At 28.4% G+C, this 21,452-nt stretch overlaps 1 protein-coding gene across 4 annotated transcripts in view; it reads right to left on the minus strand.

Annotated features, from left to right (window-relative positions):
- Positions 1–21,452, minus strand: part of LOC107440894 (latrophilin Cirl) — a 162,482-nt gene that overhangs the window by 30,881 nt on the left and 110,149 nt on the right. For 2 of the 4 annotated variants that reach the window (XM_071188379.1, XM_071188380.1), the window contains exons 4-7: positions 18,359–18,403; positions 12,135–12,324; positions 1,125–1,231; positions 614–874 (exon numbers count right to left, since the gene is read on the minus strand). In XM_071188379.1, the coding sequence (XP_071044480.1) occupies positions 614–874; positions 1,125–1,231; positions 12,135–12,324; positions 18,359–18,403 (603 nt within the window). Of the gene's footprint in view, positions 1–613; positions 875–1,124; positions 1,232–3,463; positions 3,513–12,134; positions 12,325–18,358; positions 18,404–21,452 lie in introns of those variants that run through there. The other 2 variants (XM_071188381.1, XM_071188382.1) reach the window with 2 other exon arrangements.

A 21,452-nucleotide genomic window follows, 5' to 3' on the forward strand; every position in this document is an offset into this window, starting at 1 on the left:
ATGGGGGGTGTTTGAACACCCTGAACATCCCCCTTACCTACGTCCCTGGGGTGAATTCTGGCAGTGTTGGAAATTTTTTACTTATCCTTCATAACATTTAGGTAAGATGAAGTAACCTTCTTTTTTTTTTCTTTCTTTAATCCATTGGAAACTTTGTTTTTAATTTAATTTTATTGTTTTCCTCTTTCTAGTTATGTGTCTATTAGTTTATGTTAGAAAGTAGTTGAAATTTTGACTGATGATAAACTGTATTGGATGTAAATTCTCCTAGCAGCTTTCAAGAAGTGATCCAAACTTGCATAGTCAGCAGAAACAGAGCTTTAGTTGAGGCTTAAGAACCTAATTTAATTTGAAAGTGGTCAAAATTTTGATTGGCAATCAATTATATTCAACATAAATTCTCCTAAGAACTACCCCAAAAAACCAATATTTTTCAGATCATTCTATTCACACTCTATTCTTATTTGTAACCACATATCCATAAAGGTGCCGTGATTCTATCTTCCATGCCTATCATCTCCTATCACCCCTTAAAGTTTGTATCTCCATTAATTAAACCCACTCTATATGGATAACCTCTAAAGAGATAAGTTTATTTACATCAAATACTCACTTTTTGCTGTTGTGCTATATTTAATGGCTGTTTCAGTTTTGTTGGGTGTATATATAATTGGTATAATAGGACTTGCAGAAGTTGTTGTAGTCTTAGGCAAAGGCGTTGTTGGCAGGAATGTTGGGTATATGCTGGATATAATAGAACGATTTGTAATTGTCTGCAACTTCACTTGATTCGGATTTCCAGTCACATTAGGAGGAGGTGAAACTTTTAATGTTGGACTCGAACTTGTTGCTGGCATCGTGATCATATGAACACCTGCATGGAATTATAATGTTTGAAGCAAAGCCAATAAGTAATAAACTGTGAAAATTATTTAGGAATGATTGCAGAAATATTAAGAAGCATAAAACACAAGAATATCATGAATATCATAAAAAGCAACATTCTCAAATTTACAAGTTTATCAAATTAACAATTTTAAATTAATAAACTCCCAAATTCAAAGTTTTTATACAACTCCTGTATTTTTAAGAGATAAAAAATACAGTAAAATTTAAAAACTCACCTGTTCCACAGTGGTATTGAACTTCTAAGTATTTGAGTGTACCTGGACAGGGATCATGAAATGTAGCACTAGAAACATTTACAGTACAATTTGGTTTTGCGCCACACCTGAAATTAAACAAACAATTAAGTTTATAAAGTAATACTTAAACAAGTAGGTTCCTTATACATTTTTAGGAAAATAAATGAATTGTAAGTGTTTTTTTTTGATATAATGTAGCACAATTAAAAAAAAATTTAGTGCTTATGAATGAGTGATGTATAAGTTGTTACTTAATGACTATTTCTAAGATCCTTGTTAAAAATGATTTTGAAAAATACATAAAATAGAAAGCACAAATTAATATTCAAGCAAAGAAAAAAATTATCAATTTCACATTAAACGAAAACACTAAAGCTTTGTTGGGAACTCAAACAGTTTTGAATCTCCAGCCTCAATAGTGATTCCTCAGGTTTTGATAAATATTTCCCTCCTCACTTAAGTAATAGTTTGTGATCTTTAACACATAAACCTTTTTGGCGTAATTTTTAACAACATAAAAATGTACATTAAGGGTGATTATTGGGAAACATTTTGCATTATTATCAAACTTTTTAGTTTATTGTAGTAGTGGAATCTATTATTATTATTTTTTTTTGATAACACAACAGTAAGCATTCACATGAGAACATAGCTTCAAAAGAAAAAATTTCATTCAAAAAAAAAAAAAAAATACAGGTTATCACAAATATATGAAAACTATCAAATATCTTGAGTAACCATTGAATCAAAAAATTTATGTGTAAAAATTTTTCAAAAGATGCATGTAATGATACTAAACTGAACTCTTAATCTTACTCTCTGGAGGTAGAATGAAGTTAACTTCAAAATCTTAAAAATTAGAGATGCTATTTTTTAAATTACAGATTTGGATTTAATTAAAAATTATCCCGATTTGACTTCGAGGTTGTTGCCTTTTGGTTCATAGGTGTTGTAATTACAAACTAAAGATGATGTGAAAATTGTTTAAAATAGATTGTTTAATACCGATAAATAATTGCCAGATAACAAAGATAAAACAAGTCTTCTTTCATATTTTTAAACTCAAACCAGGCTCAAATTCTGGGAGACAATTTTGTGTCAGTAAATAGGTTTACTAAAATTTAAAATAAGTCTATTTTAAATTATTATTTTTATTTTCCGATAGCTCTCGAGAAATTTTTGAGCTAGCTGTATTTTAAACAATTTTTACTCTATCCTGAACATTATCTGTAATTGATAAAAATACTTGTAAAATAAAAATAGACTTTTTAAAATTTCAGTAAACCTATGTACTGACACAAATTTGGCTCCCAGAGTTTGAGTGTGGTTTGGGTTTAACAATATGAAACAAGATTATTTTTATCTTTGTGATCTGACAATTATTTCTTGATATTAAATAATCTATTTTAAACAAAGTTTTCAATTACAGCAACACCTATGAACCAAAATACTACAAACAGTACGTCATATTGGGATACTTCTTCTGAAAAATCCAAATCTGCAGTAAAAAATAGGAATTTCAATTTTGAAGTTGCCTATCGCACCACCTCCAGGGGGTGAGATTGGAGGGTCGAGTTTAATATAATCAACTACATGTTTCGATAATATTCTTAGATAATTTGATCTGATGTGAGCTTTTCGTGACATTTGACCGTTGCCATATTTTCTGGTCACCTTTTGCACTGTTGCACCGTGTTTTTTCTTTCCTTTTCATTGCATCTTAGTGATGAATTAACATTTTGAAAACTTTAAATGGACTTCACTTAAAACGTTACTTTATAACAGATCTTATTCAAAATGTGACATCATACATATTGCGTATGCAGTCATGCTGCTAGAATTAAAAAAAAAATTGTATTTATAGTTTTTGTTTAAGTAAATCATTAACTTAAAGTTCCATAAAAATCCAAGTTTATCATTTAATTAATCAAATTNGGCGCTTCCTTATTATGAAATATTCAGTGTAGTAACAATCTGTGAGAGAAAAATAATATTGTAAATGGAAAAAAAAAAAAAAAACGTATCAATATCCACAAGAAATACAGCATTATTATGACTCCAATGAAGACATAAAATTGCTATTTTCTTTTTATTCCTACATGCTTACAGATTTTTTTTAAAAAACCATTTAAAGATTCATGTCAATGAAACCATAGAATTTATCATTTAAAATATCATTTTAAAGAAAATTTTTTATTTTACATTCAAGTTTGATTTTATTTGGCTAGAAAAAATTATCAAACTTATCTAAACAATGATCACAAGAATAACAACACAAAATAGTTAATTCAGAGATTAGAATAAAAAAATCATTTTACCAATTCATACTTCATCAGAAACTCCATTTTTTAGAGAATTGGAACTACTTTAACCAAACTTAGAATTAAAATAATTAAACTTACCTTTGCCCATCCTTGGTTCTCTTAGAATGAATTTAAGAGCTATAAGCTTACCTTAAATTGTTTTTATGACTTACCCGTTTGTTGTTCAACACTTAACCAAATGAAATTTTCTTGTTCATGACGTTAACTATTATATGATTAAAGGATCATTAACTTTATCACAATCAACTCAGAGTCTAGGCATATATAACGTTTTAACCGCATAAACGTTAAAGGCTTACAACTTACAACGGATATACCTTTTTATAAATCGCCAGCAAGTTTTCGCATTTCTGAATGAAATTTTCTCGTTCATTTCGTTAACTATGATATGATTAAAGATATCATCAGCGACATCATCTATAACACACTCTATCAACTCGAAGTTTACACCTCTATGGGTATATAAACATTTTACAACTTGCAAGCCTCATATTTTTTGTAATATGTTAGCAAGTTTTCCCATTTGAATGAGATTCCCTCATACAGGGTGTTTTGTAAAGATCGCTCTTGATGTATATTTTTAGAACACTTATTGAAATTGAAGACAAAAAAGTATAGACAATGGGGGTCACAAACTAATATTTAAGAGAGGAAAAAAACGCCATCGAAATCTGAAAAATCACTGCCTAAAATGACCAAAACCTGCTTTAATTGGGGAAGAAATAAGTGAGGAGTTAAAAGATGATTATTAGAAATAATTTTAATTTCAACTTGCTGGCTTTGATGTTAATTACATCAATCTTTCTTAAATTGCTGGATTTGGATAGCCTTTTACGTTGCATTTTTGTATGGATGGAAAACACATTATTTATATTGGATTTAAACTATATTGCTGGTAAACAAATGGTTTTTAGTAGCCATATGATCGTATGTTAACAGGAGAAAGTTAAAACAAAAATTGAAAAATTAAAGAATAAAAATATAGAATGGCATTTAACTTTTTTTGAATACTAGAACAAAATCAGAAAATGTAACTGAAATTTTTTTTTTTTTTTTAATTAAAAGTAAATTGAAGCTAGCAAAAATTAGGACTTGTCGTTGTAGTTAATTTACGTTTATTGTAACTGCAATATGGGCTATTGGCGACGGTCTGGGAAACACCCCTGAGGATGATCCGCAGACATGCCATCACAATTTTGATCCTCTGCAGAGGGGATGGCACCCCCGTTTCGGTAGCCCGACGACCTGCACGCGAAGTCGAGCACTTTACGGTAGAACAGTTTAACGAGAACCAATACGGCACACCCTCGGTCCCTACGCAGACTGATCCAAGTGGTCAGCAAAAATTAGGACTGGGATATATTAGAATTTTAATATCGCATTATACATTGTAATTAAATACAGATATTCGACTATACATTTTAACTGTACTTTATTAATTTACCTGGATTAATTGTTACCCAAATGAAATTTATTAACGCTTTTAATAATATCGTGTTTGATAATTATCGCTATCAATAATACGCGTGATATTATCGAGCTCGATATTTACTATGGTTAATAATAATCGCGGTTTCGTAAACGATAATTATAGTTTTTGATAATTTTCGTAACACTCGGATAAGATATTTATCGTTGTTGTTACTGCTCACTATATTATTTTAAAAATAAATTATCGTTTAGTCCAACGTTATCGTAATACATTGCATTCACGATCTATCACGAGAATGCTTTATCTATAATTAATATAGTCAAAACTTTGTTATAGCTTTGACTATATAATTTATATAGTCAAAACTCAATAAAATATATAAATAAAAATGGAAAAATAAATAGTATAAAGCTTAAGGAAAAAATTGATCTTCATCTACGAGAATTAATTATTAAAGGTCAAATTAATGGCATTAGAAATATATTTCAAACTAAAATCATAAAATGAGTAAAAAAAAAAAGTACTTTTAAGAACAAATACGCATCGAATTTAAACAAAATATAATTCTTTAAAAAAAATTTTTTTTAAATTTTTTTCATTTCGTGGACATCTAGTTTTAAAACTTTTTTGACGGAAGATTTCAATTTTATTACGCGTTTCAGAATTGAGTAAATAAAGAAATAAACCAACTAGAGATTTCCATATAAAATTTGAGGAAAAGGAAAAGGACATCAAAAATTCAGAAGCTTTTCTCTGAAAAATCAAAGTTAGTTGATATGAATATGCGTGCGCTGCAATATTAACATACCATGGATAGGAAAATACATTTTCATATGCACGTTGCTGAGTTTTTCTAAAATGTATACATTTTATTTCTCTAGAGTATTTCTTGTATTCTTTGTACATAAGGCGAAAGTCAATAAATCTTGTATTCATAAGACTGTTTCAAAAAACACTTTCACACAAGCAAATGTTTTTTTTTTGGACTTACTATTCATCATGTTTACAAAAATTCTAGTTTAAAAAGTTAGTTTTCTAACATTTGCTACAACTATATTAGTAATTTGCAGCCTCATTCTTATTTCATTCAAATATTTTAAGAAAAATTGTAATAAAAATAGCTTAGCCTAATAATTTTAAAGAATTACAGAATTGCAAGAAAACATCTTCTACACTGACGAACAAATTTTTTGTTGCCTTTTTATAAATACTTTTTCTTGCCCAATTCGGGTGTAAGTGTTTCAAATCTGAAATTAGTTTTGCTCCGAAAGCTACAGATTTTTTAATGATATTTTTAGTCTATTTTTTTTGTCAAAATGTAAAAGTTCAAAAATATTATGCATAACAGAGGGTCGCTTAAATGTTGCGACAAACTTCTAGCGGAGTTAAGGCACATAATCGGAATTTAAATTGCATAGAAACCCATGCCCGGTAATGTCACCATACGCAGCTAGGGGCGCTTCCTTATTATGACCTGTTCAGAAGAAACAGTTCATAATAAGGACACAGTAACATAAGGACATAATAAGGAGACAGTTCATAATAGAGACACAGCACACGAAGAAACAGTTTATAATATGGAAACGCCTCTAGCGACATATGACGACATATGTTGTTGGTTGCTTTGCAATTGTAATCCTGGTTATGTGCCCTTACTCCCCTACAAGTTTGTCGAAACATTTATGTGACCACCTGTTATATAACGTTTTTTTAACTTATACAATTCAGCAAAAAATAGACTAAAAATGTCATTAAAAAACAAAAAACTGTTGCTTGGAGACAGAAACCGATTTCAGATATACTGTGATACGAAAGTATCCAATATCTATTAAAAAATGTCATAAAAAAATGTTTATCTGTAATATTTTTCTATTATATTGTAGAGTTCCCTAGATCAGACCGGCGGATCGGAATACCGAACTTGCGACCTCTCATCCTGATATTCTTTTTGCTGTCAGAAATTAACTGCAACTGACTGCAGGATACTAATGTCGTAATTATTCATCGCACATTTTCTCCAGTATATATATGCATCTGTTAAACCACAAAACCACTACTACTCTGTTATACTCTATTTTGAATTTTAATTTGTTTTTAAGTTAGTCACGTAGCTTTTGTGACTCTATCATTTTCCAGGAAAATAAAAGTGTTTATTTTTACCTTCTGATTATTTTGATGTTGTCTTTGGTTCCGTAAAAATGTAGGAACGCTATTTCTCGTTCCCACAATATCATCAGTGAACTTTTAATTTAGGACGTAGCTCAAGATGAGAGATTAAAAAATAGACATGGCTAGAAATGCGCGTTTAAAAAAATGAATGCACATTTAAGGAAATGTATATATTTATTGCTTTACTTTTTCGAATGCGCATTTTGAGCTATGTCCATTTTCTTAAAAACCAATTTTGAGCTATGCCCATTTCCTTAAATACGCATTTTTAGCTAAGTCAATTATTTTAACTTGCGTATCAAGTTGTTTCTTTTCCAACACGCTTGTTTTTAGCTAAATGAGAGATTAAAAAATGGACATGGCTTTAAATGTGCGTTTAAAAAAATGAATGCACATTTAAGGAAATATATATTTAATGCTTTACTTTTTCGAATGCGGATTTTGAGCTACGTCCATTTTCTTAAAAACCAATTTTGAGCTATGCTCATTTCTTTAAATACGCATTTTTAGCTAAGTCAATTATTTCAACTTGCGATCAAGTTGTTTCTTTTCCAACACGCTTGTTATTAGCTAAATGAGAGAATAAAAAATGGACATGGCTTGAAATGTGCGTTTAAAAAAATGAATGCACATTTAAGGAAATATATATTTAAAGCTTTACTTTTTGAGCTACGTCCATTTTCTTAAAAACCAATTTTGAGCTATGCTCATTTCCTTAAATGCGCATTTTTAGCTAAGTCAATTATTTTAACTTGCGTATCAAGTTGTTTATTTTCTAACACGCTTGTTTTTAGCTAAATGAGAGATTAAAAAATGGACATGGCTTGAAATGCGCGTTTAAAAAAATGAATGCACATTTAAGGAAATATATATTTAAAGCTTTACTTTTTCGAATGCGGATTTTGAGCTACGTCCATTTTCCTAAAAACCAATTTTGAGCTATGCTCATTTCCTTAAATACGCATTTTTAGCTGAGTCAATTATTTAAACGTGTGTATCGAGCTATGTTTTTTTCCAACAAGCTTGTTTTGAGCTATGTCCATTTCTACAAATGTGTTTCAAGCTACCATCATTTTCTTAAACACGCATTTTGAACTATATCCAAAATAAAAAGTTCTCTGACGATAACTATAATTTTATTTAAGTCAATCAAAAATGCAAATTTAACATTTCGTAGGGACTGACTGGGTTTCATGTCATCAGTTGTACAATGCGCAAGAAAAAAAATAAATAAAAAAAACCCGGACCATTTTGAATAACTTTTGATTTTATGATCGGAGCTTCACGTTCTAGGACTCATTCTTAATGGTTTAAGGGGGCGACTTCGAATATGCTAATTCAAATGTGCAGATGATATTTTAAATTACGAAATCAGACACGAAACGAAGAGTCCTGAGAAATCGAATTTTTAAAATTTGATNTACAATGCGCAAGAAAAAAAATAAATAAAAAAAACCCGGACCATTTTGAATAACTTTTGATTTTATGATCGGAGCTTCACGTTCTAGGACTCATTCTTAATGGTTTAAGGGGGCGACTTCAAATATGCTAATTCAAATGTTCAGATGATATTTTAAGTTACGAAATCAGACACCAAATGAAGAGTCCTGAGAAATCGAATTTTTAAAATTCGATTTCTCAGGAACCATTCAACCGATTTTGCTCAAATCTTGTATCTTGCCATGTAAAATTATTTACTTTAAAATGACGTAAAAATTGTGTGACTTACAATTCAAAATATTTCCGACTATTATTTAATAAAATAATAAATATTTACTAAAATTTATTTTTTGCATGGAATTTTCTTTTAATAAACGAATTTTATATTTGTGTGCAAATTTTTTTTAATTCGATTAAAAAGTTCTCGAGCTATGGCGAGAAACGTAAATAGTAAAATTAGCACTAAGGGGTCCAAACTTTTGATCGCTCCCCTGACCGAACTACGGGGACCGTATTTCTCAGATTGCGGCTACCCCTTACACTTAGGAGGTTAGGAATCTGAATTCGTTGAAGAAAAGGTATGTTTATTCAGAGAAAGTACAATTTTGTATCTGATTGCGCAACTTAAATTAACGTCTGCACTGATTAATTAGCATATTTGAGGTCACCTCCTCAAACCATTAAGATTGAGTCCTAGAACAAGTAGATTCGATCATTAGATCAAAAGTTATTCAGAACGGTGCTTTTTTTTTTACGCACTGTACATTCAAATGGACATGGAAAGGGGAATACTCCTCATTGCGTCATTTATTCAAGTTTCATAGGAAAAAATGAATACTCATTTAATGATAATTTAATAACATTATAATTTAATATTATGATAAATCTGCGAAATAAATACCAGCTCACAAATTTATCATTAAAAAAATGGCAAGGGTATACAGGGTGTTCTGTAAAGACTGCCCTTAACATATATATATTTTTTAGAATTTTTACAAAAAATTAAAAACAAAAGGCATGCTCATTAATATTTTACCTAGGCTGAAACAAAATAAATATAAATAATAAAATGACAGGAGATACAAGTATAATAAACAACAAAACAGGTTTGATTGCGAAAAGAAACAAAAAGGAGTTGAAAGACGATTGTTAAAAACATCCAGTTTTTGCCTCCAATTATATTTGCTATCTCCACTGTAGTAAGCCAGGTTTCGATAGCATCTTTCGTTTTCCTCGGTTATATACTAATTTGTGACCCTTAATGTGTTACTTTGTTTTCGTTTTTGATAAGGATTCTAAAAATATGCACATGTTAAGGGTGGTCTTTACGAAACACCCTGTATAGTGATCTGACTGCTGATGTGTTTTCTTTGGTAACTAAACAAAAAGTGCACGTGTGTTTAGGTCGATTAGCACCAATCAGATCACAGAAAGCACATGATGGTGCATTCGAGGAGCGGTGTTTCCATAATGTACGTCTTCCTTGTCCCCGAATTTCAAGTTAGAATGGTGCAATAATGAACATTCCTATTTGCATAACATTCCAAATATGTACTTATGATACCTGACAATTTCAGATTTTGTTTATTATCAGAAAAAATAAAACAGTTGTCTCGATTTATCGTCTTTTCGAGTTTTCAAAGGCGCAACACTCAAATCAAATATATATTGCTTTAATTGCTTTATAAGAAAACTACAGCTGTTTTACAAATTTTAGTGAGACTTCTTTTAAGAAGTTTAAGGAGGGGGGGGGGGAACTGGNNNNTTTAAGGGGGGGGGGGGGGGAACTGGTTCATCCCCTTAATGGATGTTGCTTAAAGAACTATCTAAGAGACTTTTAACTGTTGTTATAAACTTAAAACTTCTTTCTGCGATTTGAATTTTTTTCGCAAAAAACTTTTTTGAGTAGAATATAGAGAAGAAGTTAAGCATGGTATTTAGAAATATATTCTTCCAATTCAGAAAAAGTCTAGGGCATAAGACATGCAATTCGAAAAAAGAAGAAAATTCGCGTCAGTTAAATTATAGTTCAGTTATTACCGAGATAATTTATTTTTGGTTGTAAAAAAATTCAAGAAAACTTTGGTCTTTCTCAATATTTTTTTTAAAAAATTGCTTTATATTAATCGTTTTATGACGATATAGCAAAACTGAAACTCACTATTTCATCTTCAAGTGCCATAGAACAAGGAAAAAAGAAAAAAGAAGACAGACCTGCAAATTCAGTTCAGTAAGCTATCTATTAGTCTAAATAAAAACAAATGTCATTTTTTCATTAATTGTTTTACAAATTAAATTTCTTAATTTAGTTTATACTAATTGTTTAGATTAAATAAGTAACTTCAGAAACTATTCAGCACTTGAAGATTATAAATTACGGAAATTTAACCTTTAAATTTTATCGATGAGCTTTAAACTTCTAATAAGAAACTAAAATTAAACTAATAATTAGAAACTTATAAGTTATCATGCCTAAATATTAAGTAAATTAAATATATTTTTTTCATACAAAATTTAGAGAAGTGTAGTCATTTATTGTTTCAACTTTAATTTTCAAACCTCTAATTATAATTTAGAAGTCAATGTAGCTATAGTGTTTGAAAAATTCTAATAGGCTAGCTCTTAAAAACTTAAAGTGTTAACTTTAGAAAATCTTCATATCATTGCATATGTATTACAATTATTTTTTACTTTCTAAATTTCATATTTAATAAAGTCTTACAATATCATTTTAAATTAGTGAGAAATCCATTAAAACTGAGTTAGTACAGTGGAAAAAATGGGTACTATTAATTTCATAATTCTAATCATCAGTTTAAATCAAGATACGAATCACTTGTTTCAAATCATTTGATTCAATAACCCAATTGAATCACTGTTTTTTTTTCTTTTTATCTAAACCATTAATTACTGTAAGATAAGTTTTTTTTTTTAAGACAAAAAAAACTTAAAATGACATATCTAATAAATGTTAAGCCATAATGCTTGCTCATAATATTTGTAGATATAAAATTGGCGATACAGTTTTATTTACCGTGTTCGCATTTCATTCGAAATGCATTATTTACTAACTATTGTAGATAGAGCCTTGTTTTAATAAATGTTCATTTTCAGTTATAAGTGGTGATATATTTCTGTATCTTTAAGTAATATTTATCATAACAGTAATTAAACATTTTTAGAAAAAGAAAACGAATAGCTATCAGAAATTTTAATATACACAGGGTGTTTCTTAATCACTACTCTAAACACATATTTTTAGAATTCTTTTCAAAAAAAAAAATATATATATATACACATTAAAGAGTAACTTAATATTTCAGCGAGAGAAAAAACAGAAACATTATCCAAATCTTAAGAACTATTAAACCCGTAGAAGGAGGTGGAAATTGAGAGGCACTTGAAGACAATTAAATTGGTTTAAATGCTTTTAATCCCACCTTCCTTCGTCAGGTTTGGATAAAGTTTATGATTTTTTCCTCGCTTAAATAACTTAATATAAACTTGCGAATATTTTTGAGAAGGATGTTAAAAATATGTATTAAAGGCGGTGTTTGCGGAACACCCAGTATACAAAAAAATTGAAACAATGGACAAATGTGCAAGAGTTTTTCTCCAATTTACCTCTCAAGCATAATTGGAAATGAATGAAGAGACATACAATTCACCCTCCATTCTAGATTACCATGTTCATTGCAAATGCCTATACTAAAACGACCATAGTTTGCTCGGATCAAATGTATGAGTCCTTCTTCGCAAACCATGTTCAGTGTTCTTCCTTCACAAGTATATATGGTCCTGTATCCGGAAGGCTCTGTAAAAAAAAATAATTAATGCAATTAATTGATATGAAAAATTATAAATTGAAAATTTTATTTCAATTTTAATAATTGAATGATTAATAATAATTGAATTGAAAATTTAATTTTAATAAAAATAGAAGTAGCAGAATCTCATTAAATTCTGATGAATCATTATTGAGGAAGGAGTGTTTAAAAACCTCAAAAACAGTTTGTTTGCTTGATGAAACTCGAAGACACTTTTAACAGTTACCATTTGTCTTCTCTTAGTTTCTTCCGGCAATAAAATAGGTTTTGATATTTATTTCTTCCTCGTTAAGGTTTCGTCAAATTTTGATAACGTTTTAAATCATTAATTGGCGTCTCCTGTTGTGTCAATTTTTTAACATTATTTTTGACAAATATGTTTTATAACCGTCGTTGAACAGCCGACACAATTTTTTGGGTTTACGACTTCTAATGTTCAACTCCTTAGCCGTATAATTTTGAACCCAATCCAAAAGACAAGGGGTTTACTGGATCGAGTATTGGGAAAAATTTTCCCTCGTGGAGGACTTTTTGATGGAACTAACCCGCATTTACGTTACACGGAGAGGAAAACCAGGAGAACCCCCCCCCACGGTTAGCCTGACGGCAAGGGGACTCTAACTCATGATCCGTTTACCACTGAGGATATTTCACGTCAGCACTGTGGTCGGTGCAAGCCGGATGCGGAATTCGTATCGACTGGGATTTGAACACGGCTCGCCTCATTGGAAGGCAAACGCTCTATCCCCTGAGCCATCACGGTTCTTCTTCACACTGATGTCGTCATCAGAATCAGCATGAAGAACGGCTAAAGGTTAAACTTGACCTAACAGTCCTATATCGCTGTTGCAATATCACAGCAGTTATAAAAGTATTATATATTATACGCAAAAAAACATTAGCTCATGCAATTATAGTCAATAAAAAACTGTCTTAAAATAAACGAACAATTTTTAGTTTCTGCATACTTATATAAGCCCAAATAATACAACGTTGGAGTAACTTTTCAAGTGATAAATAAATATTAAATTCAAATATTAAATATCAGTATCAATTATATAACTATTCAAATATTAAATATCAACATCGAATATTAAAAAGTCAGATCACAAAAGCTTTTTAATTTTCAAACAGCTGTGGTTTTTCTCACATTGGTGCCGTTAACAGAATCAGCATAAAGGGTAATAGCAGACAGGCTTAACTTGACCTAGCAGTCATAAATAACTGTTGCAAACTCACAGTAGTTATGAAAATAACATTTGATTCCTCAAAAAAGCGTTAATTCATGCAACCACAGAGTCTTTGGAAAACTGCCTTAAAATTAATGAACAATTTTCAGTTTCTGCATACTTTTAGGATTCCAAATGATGTGATATAATAATGACTTTTCAAATATTAATAAGTTACGTTTGAATCTATCTTTAGCCATTCTTCATATCGCTTCTGATAACGACACCTATGTGAAGAAAAGTCACAGTTTTTTGAAAATTAAAAGCGTTTGTAATCTAAATTTTTAATAATTGAATAGTTACTCCAACATTGTATTGTTTGGGCTTTATGCTAGAATTGAAAAAAGACCTCCATCAGCACCAGCTTGCAATTTTAAGTTAAATTTTTGATTTTCGTTTTCTTGATGTTTTATTGTAATGAAAGACGTTTTATGATATTGTATTATTCGGCAGCACAATATCTTTAAAAAAAAAGGGGGGAATAAAGGGGTCCTTTTTTAGATTAAGTGAAATAGACTTAGATACTTTGTAGAACTTTTATGAAATATGCCTCAAAACTTTAGGGTAATTATGTGTTTTGGTTTTGAATAAATAATTTAAAACATAAAAAATTAATTTTAGTTTAAAACTGGAAACACTTCTACCACTGAGAATATTTTACGCCAGCAGTATGGTCGGCTCCTCATTTTTGCACAGTTGTTGCTTTCCATCATATTAATTATTAAATCGCGCCCTTTTTATAATTAGCACAGAGAGCGTTGGCTAACGAGGGACTAAACTTACCCTAAAAGTCATAAAACGAGTGTTACAAACTAGCAACAGTAATAAAATTAGCTAAATAATAATATTAAGTAAAAAGTCTTATTTCATATGGCGGTTGAGCCTTTGAAGAAAAGCCTTAATTCTTGTTATGCAAAAAACTTTGCACTTGCGATTAGTGCAAACAACTTTGCACTAATCGTTATCATCAGAAATAATTGTCAAATTAAGGCTTTTTTCTTTTTCGTATCGAACTATACTTTTAAACTAAAAACTAAACTCAGTAGCGTGACAGCCCATAGAGGGCCAAGGCCTACTGTGCTCATCTCAGTTTCCTTGACCTTAAGCTCTGGGGTGCAGGAGAAGATGTTCCGGTTAGGTGGTCAGGAGAAGATCTTCCGGTTAGGCCCAGTGTTTAGCTCCCAAGCATGCTTGGTACTGTAAATCCCAAACGCAAAACAGTGAATAATTCGAATGATTCAATATAACAGCCGTGGTGGTTCACGCTCGGCTCCTAATGAGGTGACCCTGGTTCGAATCCCAGCGATGGCTGTGATTCGAAATCCACCCCGCGGCTCGCACCACAGTGCTGACGTAAAATATCCTCAGTGGTAGACAGATCATGGGTTAGAGTCCCTTTGCCGTGAGGTTAACCGCGGTAGGCTTTCGTGGTTTTCTTCTTCATGTAACGCGAATGCGAGTCAGTTCCATCAAATCAAAAAGTTCTCCACGAAGGCAAATTTCCTCCAATACCTTGATCCAGGAGTTCTCTTTTCTTCCGGATTGGGTTCAAAATTATAAGGAAAAGTAGTTGAACATTGGTAGTCGTCGACTCAAAATTGGGTCGGCTGTTCAACGATTGTTATAAAATAAAATGATACAATATAAGATTTATAATCTTATATATAAGAAATATTTTAGTAATTTTTAGATATAGTAATGAATGAATTTTTTTAAGGATTAAATTTTCATTTGTGTGAAGCTCATTGTTTGATTTTCCTTTAAAAATTCTTTGTATAGAAATAAATGAAATATAAAATCAATAATACACAATAAAAGTTAAAAAATTAATATTTTCCAAATTTGAACAATTTCCTATTGTTTTAAAAAGTGAAATTTTTGTTTTCCTAGTAGAAAATAGTTGTAAGTGTATTTTTAGTTCTGAAATATATTAAAACCTTCGAAACGCTCATATATAAAAAACCTTTTGCGGTTTTAAAAAAAGTAGGAAAATTTCTGCAATTAAAACTAATAAATGAAGAAGGTATGTGTATTCCTTAACGCTATGTTTATATTTATAATACATATTATGTATTGTAAACTTCAAAACATATTTAAGATTTTTATAGTTTTCAACATATACTGCTTTTTTTTTTAAAGAAAAAAAAAACATGTTGACAATATGAAAAAGAAAACTTTTTTGTAAAACTGTTGTGTTAAGCATTGAAAATAAATTTTTTTATTTTTATTTTTATATTGTATATTTTTGACTCAGTAAGAAGAAAAAAAAAAGTACAAGTACAGTACAGCAATAATACAGTAGATCAAATTTCAGTAATTTATCTGAAATCATGTTTAATATTTTTTAAAAAAAAGAAGCAAACGCAAAAAAAAGTTAAATTATTGGAAATACATTTCACAGTATAAAAATTTTTTTTGTACTTTTTCACGAATATTTTTTTAAACATTTATTGATGTAAAAGAAAAAAGTTATTGTCGTTTAATTAAATAATTCATAGAACTAATGATAATTATTTTTCTTAATTGTTAGGGAATTTATAGTTATTTCAGTAACTTAAGTGATGGAAAAAAAAGGAAAGAAAACACACACACACACACAGATACAACGGATATTTAAGTATTGTTCAAAATTTTCCTTTTCCTTCTAAGGATAAAAAATATTTTTTTTCTTTTTCCACACAAGAAAAAGCTTACTATTTTTTTTTTTTAAAGAAAGTTTTTTTTATGCATTTCAGATAATTAAAATATTCCATTATGCTGTTTATTGAACTAGTTTGGAAAAAATCATAATTATTCCATTTTAATTCCCACATTTGGTCTTATTATTTCTTTTGATTATTTTTTTCTTTTTTAATGGTTATATTGATATTTTAATTTAATTAACTTGTTTCTTTTTTGGTGATGAAGATGAAAATATAATTGTAGAAGTTGAAAAAAGCATGACGTGTTTATTTAAAACTAGTCCAAGATATAGTAGAATGACATGACAGTTAAGTATTGCAGGAAATAATAATTAAAAAAAATATTAATTTTAACGAAAAAAAGTTGTACTCATTTTGAATTGTTATTTCTTTGCCACTATTTAACCGATTAAATGGTCTGTTTGCTTGTTTTGTTCATTTACGTCGCGTTAGAGCTGCACAATGGGCTATTGGCGACGGTCTGGGAAATATCCCTGAGGATGATCCGAAGACATGCCATCACAAATTTGATCCTCCGCAGAGGGGATGGTATCCCCCGCTTCGGTAGCTCAACGACCTACACAAAAGTCGAGCACTTTGCGGTAGAACAGTTTAACGAGGACCAATACCGCACACCCTCGGTCCCTACGCAGACTGATCCAAGTGGTCACCCACCCGCACACTGACCGCAGCCAGTGATGCTGGACTTCGATGATCTGCTGGGAATCGTGTCTTAACGATCAGTCCACTGCGGGACCAATTTATTTCTAAAATTTAGTTTTAGGTCTATTTAGGTATTTTTGGTTTTGTTTTCTATTTCCCTATTTTTGTTTTTAAAAGGAATGTAATAAAAACAAGTCCAACACTCAGTAGAACAACGTAATAGCTAAGTATTGCAGGAAATAGCAATTTGGAAAAATATTATTTTTTTAACGAAAAACAAAAAGTTGTACTCTTTTTGAATTTTAATTCTTGGACAATACACCAATTTATTTCCTATATTTGGTCTTAAGTTTATTCAGGCATGTTTGGTTTTCTATTTCCCACATTTATTACTAAAAAGAATATTACAAAAAACTAGTCCTAGAAATAGTTGAAAAACATAACAATTTGTATTAGTATTTGTAATTGTATTGCAAGAAATAACAATTAGGAAAAAGTTTTATTTTTAACGAAAATAAAATTGTACTCTTTTTAAATTCCCATTTCTTGAACACTATTCCCCACCAAACAAAACAACCTAACTATTTCCCATATTTGGTTTTAGGTTTATTTAGGTATTTTTGGTTTTAGTTTTTATTTTAAATATTGAGTTTTTAAAACGAACATGAAAATTAGTCCAAAACATAGTAGAATACAGTAACTGCAAGAAATAGCAACGGAAAAAAAACAAAAAAAAAACGACTATTTTAACGAAATTTTTTTTCCATTCTTATTGAATTGTTCAATTGTTATTTTTTGGATACTATTGAACCGATTTATTTCAAATTTTAAATATGATGGATTAATTACGCAGTTTAACAGAATTTTTGGTATCAATTTTTATTTTAAATCTTGAGTTTTTAAAACGAACAGGAAAACTAGTCCAAAACATAGTAGAATACAGTAATTGCAAGAAATAGCAACGAATAAAAAAACGACGATTTTAACGAAATTTTTTTAAAAATTCTTTTTGAATTGTTCAATTGTTATTTCTTGAATACTATTGAACCGATTTATTTCAAATTTTAAATATGTTAGATTAATTATGCAGTTTAACAGAATTGTTGGTTTTAATTTTTATTTTAAGTATTGAGTTTTTAAAACGAACATGAAAACTAGTCCAAAACATAGTAGAATACAGTAATTGCAAGAAATAGCATCGTAAAGAAACGACGATTTTAACGAAAAAAATTTTTTGTATTCTTTTTGAATTGTTCAATTGTTATTTCTCGTATACTATTGAACCGATTTATTTTAAATTTCAAATATGTTGGATTAATTACGCAGTTTAACAGAAAAATGTCGGTATACTGTAGTTTAAAACCACCAACGAAATCAAATATGAAACAATTTAAATAATGTAAATAAAAATGATTTAAAAAATAAAAACAAAATAAATGGTGGATTACCTTTTGTGACTAATGGAGCCTTCAGTGTTACATTTCGATATAAAACTAAAAAGAATGTTACAAAAATAATATAAATAAATAAATCATGCAAAATAAAATGAGAGAATGGCTTCCAAAAAGAAAAAATAATAATAAATAAATATAATATATAATAAAAATAATAATAAGCAAAAATAATAAAAGTATAATAAACAAAGAGAAAAAAAAAATAAAATAAAAATTTTGGAATATTTGTTGCAAATAAACACCGAACAATAAAATATTATAAGTAAAAAAAAGTAAGTATAATAAAGGTGTCTTTATTAATATATAATTGTAATATAATAATTGAAGTTGTTTAATTCCAGGAACGAAAAATATAAAGTATTTTTAATCGATTACTTATTTTTTAATATTTAACGACTATAAAATTGTAAAAGTGGTATGAATTTATTCCATAAAAAAAAGTTAAAAATATTTAAACTTATTTTATAAATATTAATAGATTTATTCTTAATGTATTTTGATAATTTATTTTTCATAAAAATAATAAACTTATAATTATTTATTAGAGTTGATTAAAACCACTCAGTAAGAAAATTTAACGAGAATAAGTTGCTCCCTCTGATCATAGATGGCGCAACTGAAGCTTTAAATTTCATTTTGGTTTCGGATGTTATTTCAGTTAGCCGCGCAATCATGTTTCCAGAAAGTGAAAAAAAAAGTAATGAAAATGTCCACTAAATATTTGTCAGCCCATTACTAAATTTAATAGTTATTAATTAAATGCAACAGGAAGATTGATAAAAAATTGTGCTAATTTAAACCTATTATTAATGGTTTAAATTCGATATAAAATCAGAAAGGAAACATATTTCGATATTGATAGCAANAAAAAAAAAAAAAAAAAAAAAAAAAAAAAAAAAAAAAAAAAAAAAAAAAAAAAAAAAACAGTACAATTTAACTACTAATATCGAAGATAAATAAGTCATAAGTTATAATTTAGTATAATATATCATATATAATAAAAATTTACAGAAGCTTTGGGAAAAGTACGTTATTAATTTAACATTAAATTAAATTTGGGAGAATAACTTAAAGTCCATATTAAATCAAATGTGTAATATATTTCGATTATATTAGTAATTTATATTAGTAATATTATTCCGTACATAATGAAAAAAACACCTAAGGTTGTCATGGTATAATCAAGTTATTATTTAACATTAAAATTACGAAAATATGGAAGGATGTTATTAAGTTGATATTAAATCGAATCTGCATTATATTTCGATACTGATATTGCAGAGAAGTCCTGAGTTATAGCAATAATTATTTAGAATAATATTTTATACTCGGAGAAAATAAAAAGTTAAAATAGTTTACTCAAATTTGATAATAACTCAGATTTAATGACTGTTTTAATGAAAAATTGTTTTAAAAAAATGTTCAATAATAATAATAATGTAACAATGGATCTTTTGATATTAAAATGTTCGTTTCATTTTTAAAAAATAATATAATATTAAAATGAAATATAACAATATTAAAAAAATATATATTCAAAAAATATATATATATATATAATAATGTTAAAAAAATAAATTTTAAAAGTAATTTACGAATTCGACTGCAGCTTTTCCTTTAATTAATTTTAATCTGATAAAAACCTCACTGATTTGATACCAAATAAAAATTTTTATTTTATAATATTTATGAATAAAATATGAAATACGAAACTCAGATTAGGTGATTGTCTTAATATAAATATTGTTAAAAAAAGAAAGCGAAATAGAAAGAAAATGTTAAGCGGAACTTTTGATAAATTAAATTGTTATTTCAATTTTTTAAAAATATAATAATATTAAAAGGTAAATTAAAAAAGTTATTTATATATTGTTCTGGCTCTTTTCTTTTAGTTTATTTTAATCCGATTAAAAACCTCACCAACTTGATAACAAAGAATGATTTTGTTTATATATTATTTGCAAATAAAATTTGAAGCGTGAAACTCAGATTGGATGATTTTTATAACAAAATATTGTTAAAAAAAGAAAGGGTAAAAGAAAAAAAAAAAGCTTTATAAGTAGAGTATTATCTGCCATTAGATGCCGCTGCCACGTCTGGGTAACCAGAACAATAATTTCTTAACAGTTGGGGCTCTGAGTTATTGTTTTACCCCAAATATGGGGATAAGGAATGAATATCCGTTCGGAAGCAATCAACTTCCGATGATCTTCGGGGTTGTGGTTTCATATTAAGAGCTGGACATTTTTATAACTTTGGTAGTTTTTCATGGAAATTATGTTGGATAATGCAAAAATGTAAGATCTGAAAAATTTGAAAATCTTATCGTTTTATTTATATTTGAATATATTGGTGAAAAAAAAAATTTATAATTTAATATTTTTTTGTTGCTAATTTATAAAAAAAAGTTGGGGGAATTTTTGGTTTGATTGCTAAATAATTACCGGCTTAAATATAAAAAATTAACTTACCTCCTTATTTGTTTTTAAAAGTAATGCATAAAAAATATTTTTAAACAATAGTATAAGGTACGTTTAAACTGGAAGTACTATGAAAATTGTTAAAAATGATTATTGAATGGAAACAATTAAATGATGTATTTTAAGTAAAAGATACATTGAGCAATATAGAAAATATTCTAATGATTCTAATGTGTGTCAAAAGATATAGTGTAAGTAACATCAAATATTATTATAGAACCGTTCCATAATTGAGTAAATTTCATAATATAATCTCATAAAATATAAATTTATATTTCAAATTTAAGAAACCATCAATGCTTAAATAAGGTACGTTTAAACTAGAAGTGCTTAAAAAATTGCTAAAAATGATTGTTGAATGGAAACAATTAAATGAAGTATTTTAAGCAAGTAAATTTATTGTAAAGAGATATATTGTAAAATATATAAAAAGATGTATAGATTATCAGACGACATATTGTAAGTAACATCAAATATTATTATAGAGTTGGTCAAATATTGTGTAAATTTTATGATATAAACTCATGAAATATATATTTTAGCGCCAGTTATATTTCAAATTTGAGAAACCATCAATGCTTAAATAAGGTACGTTTAAACTGGAAGTG

Source organism: Parasteatoda tepidariorum, chromosome X2 (genome assembly GCF_043381705.1).
Source record: "Parasteatoda tepidariorum isolate YZ-2023 chromosome X2, CAS_Ptep_4.0, whole genome shotgun sequence".
Lineage (NCBI taxonomy): Eukaryota > Metazoa > Arthropoda > Arachnida > Araneae > Theridiidae > Parasteatoda > Parasteatoda tepidariorum.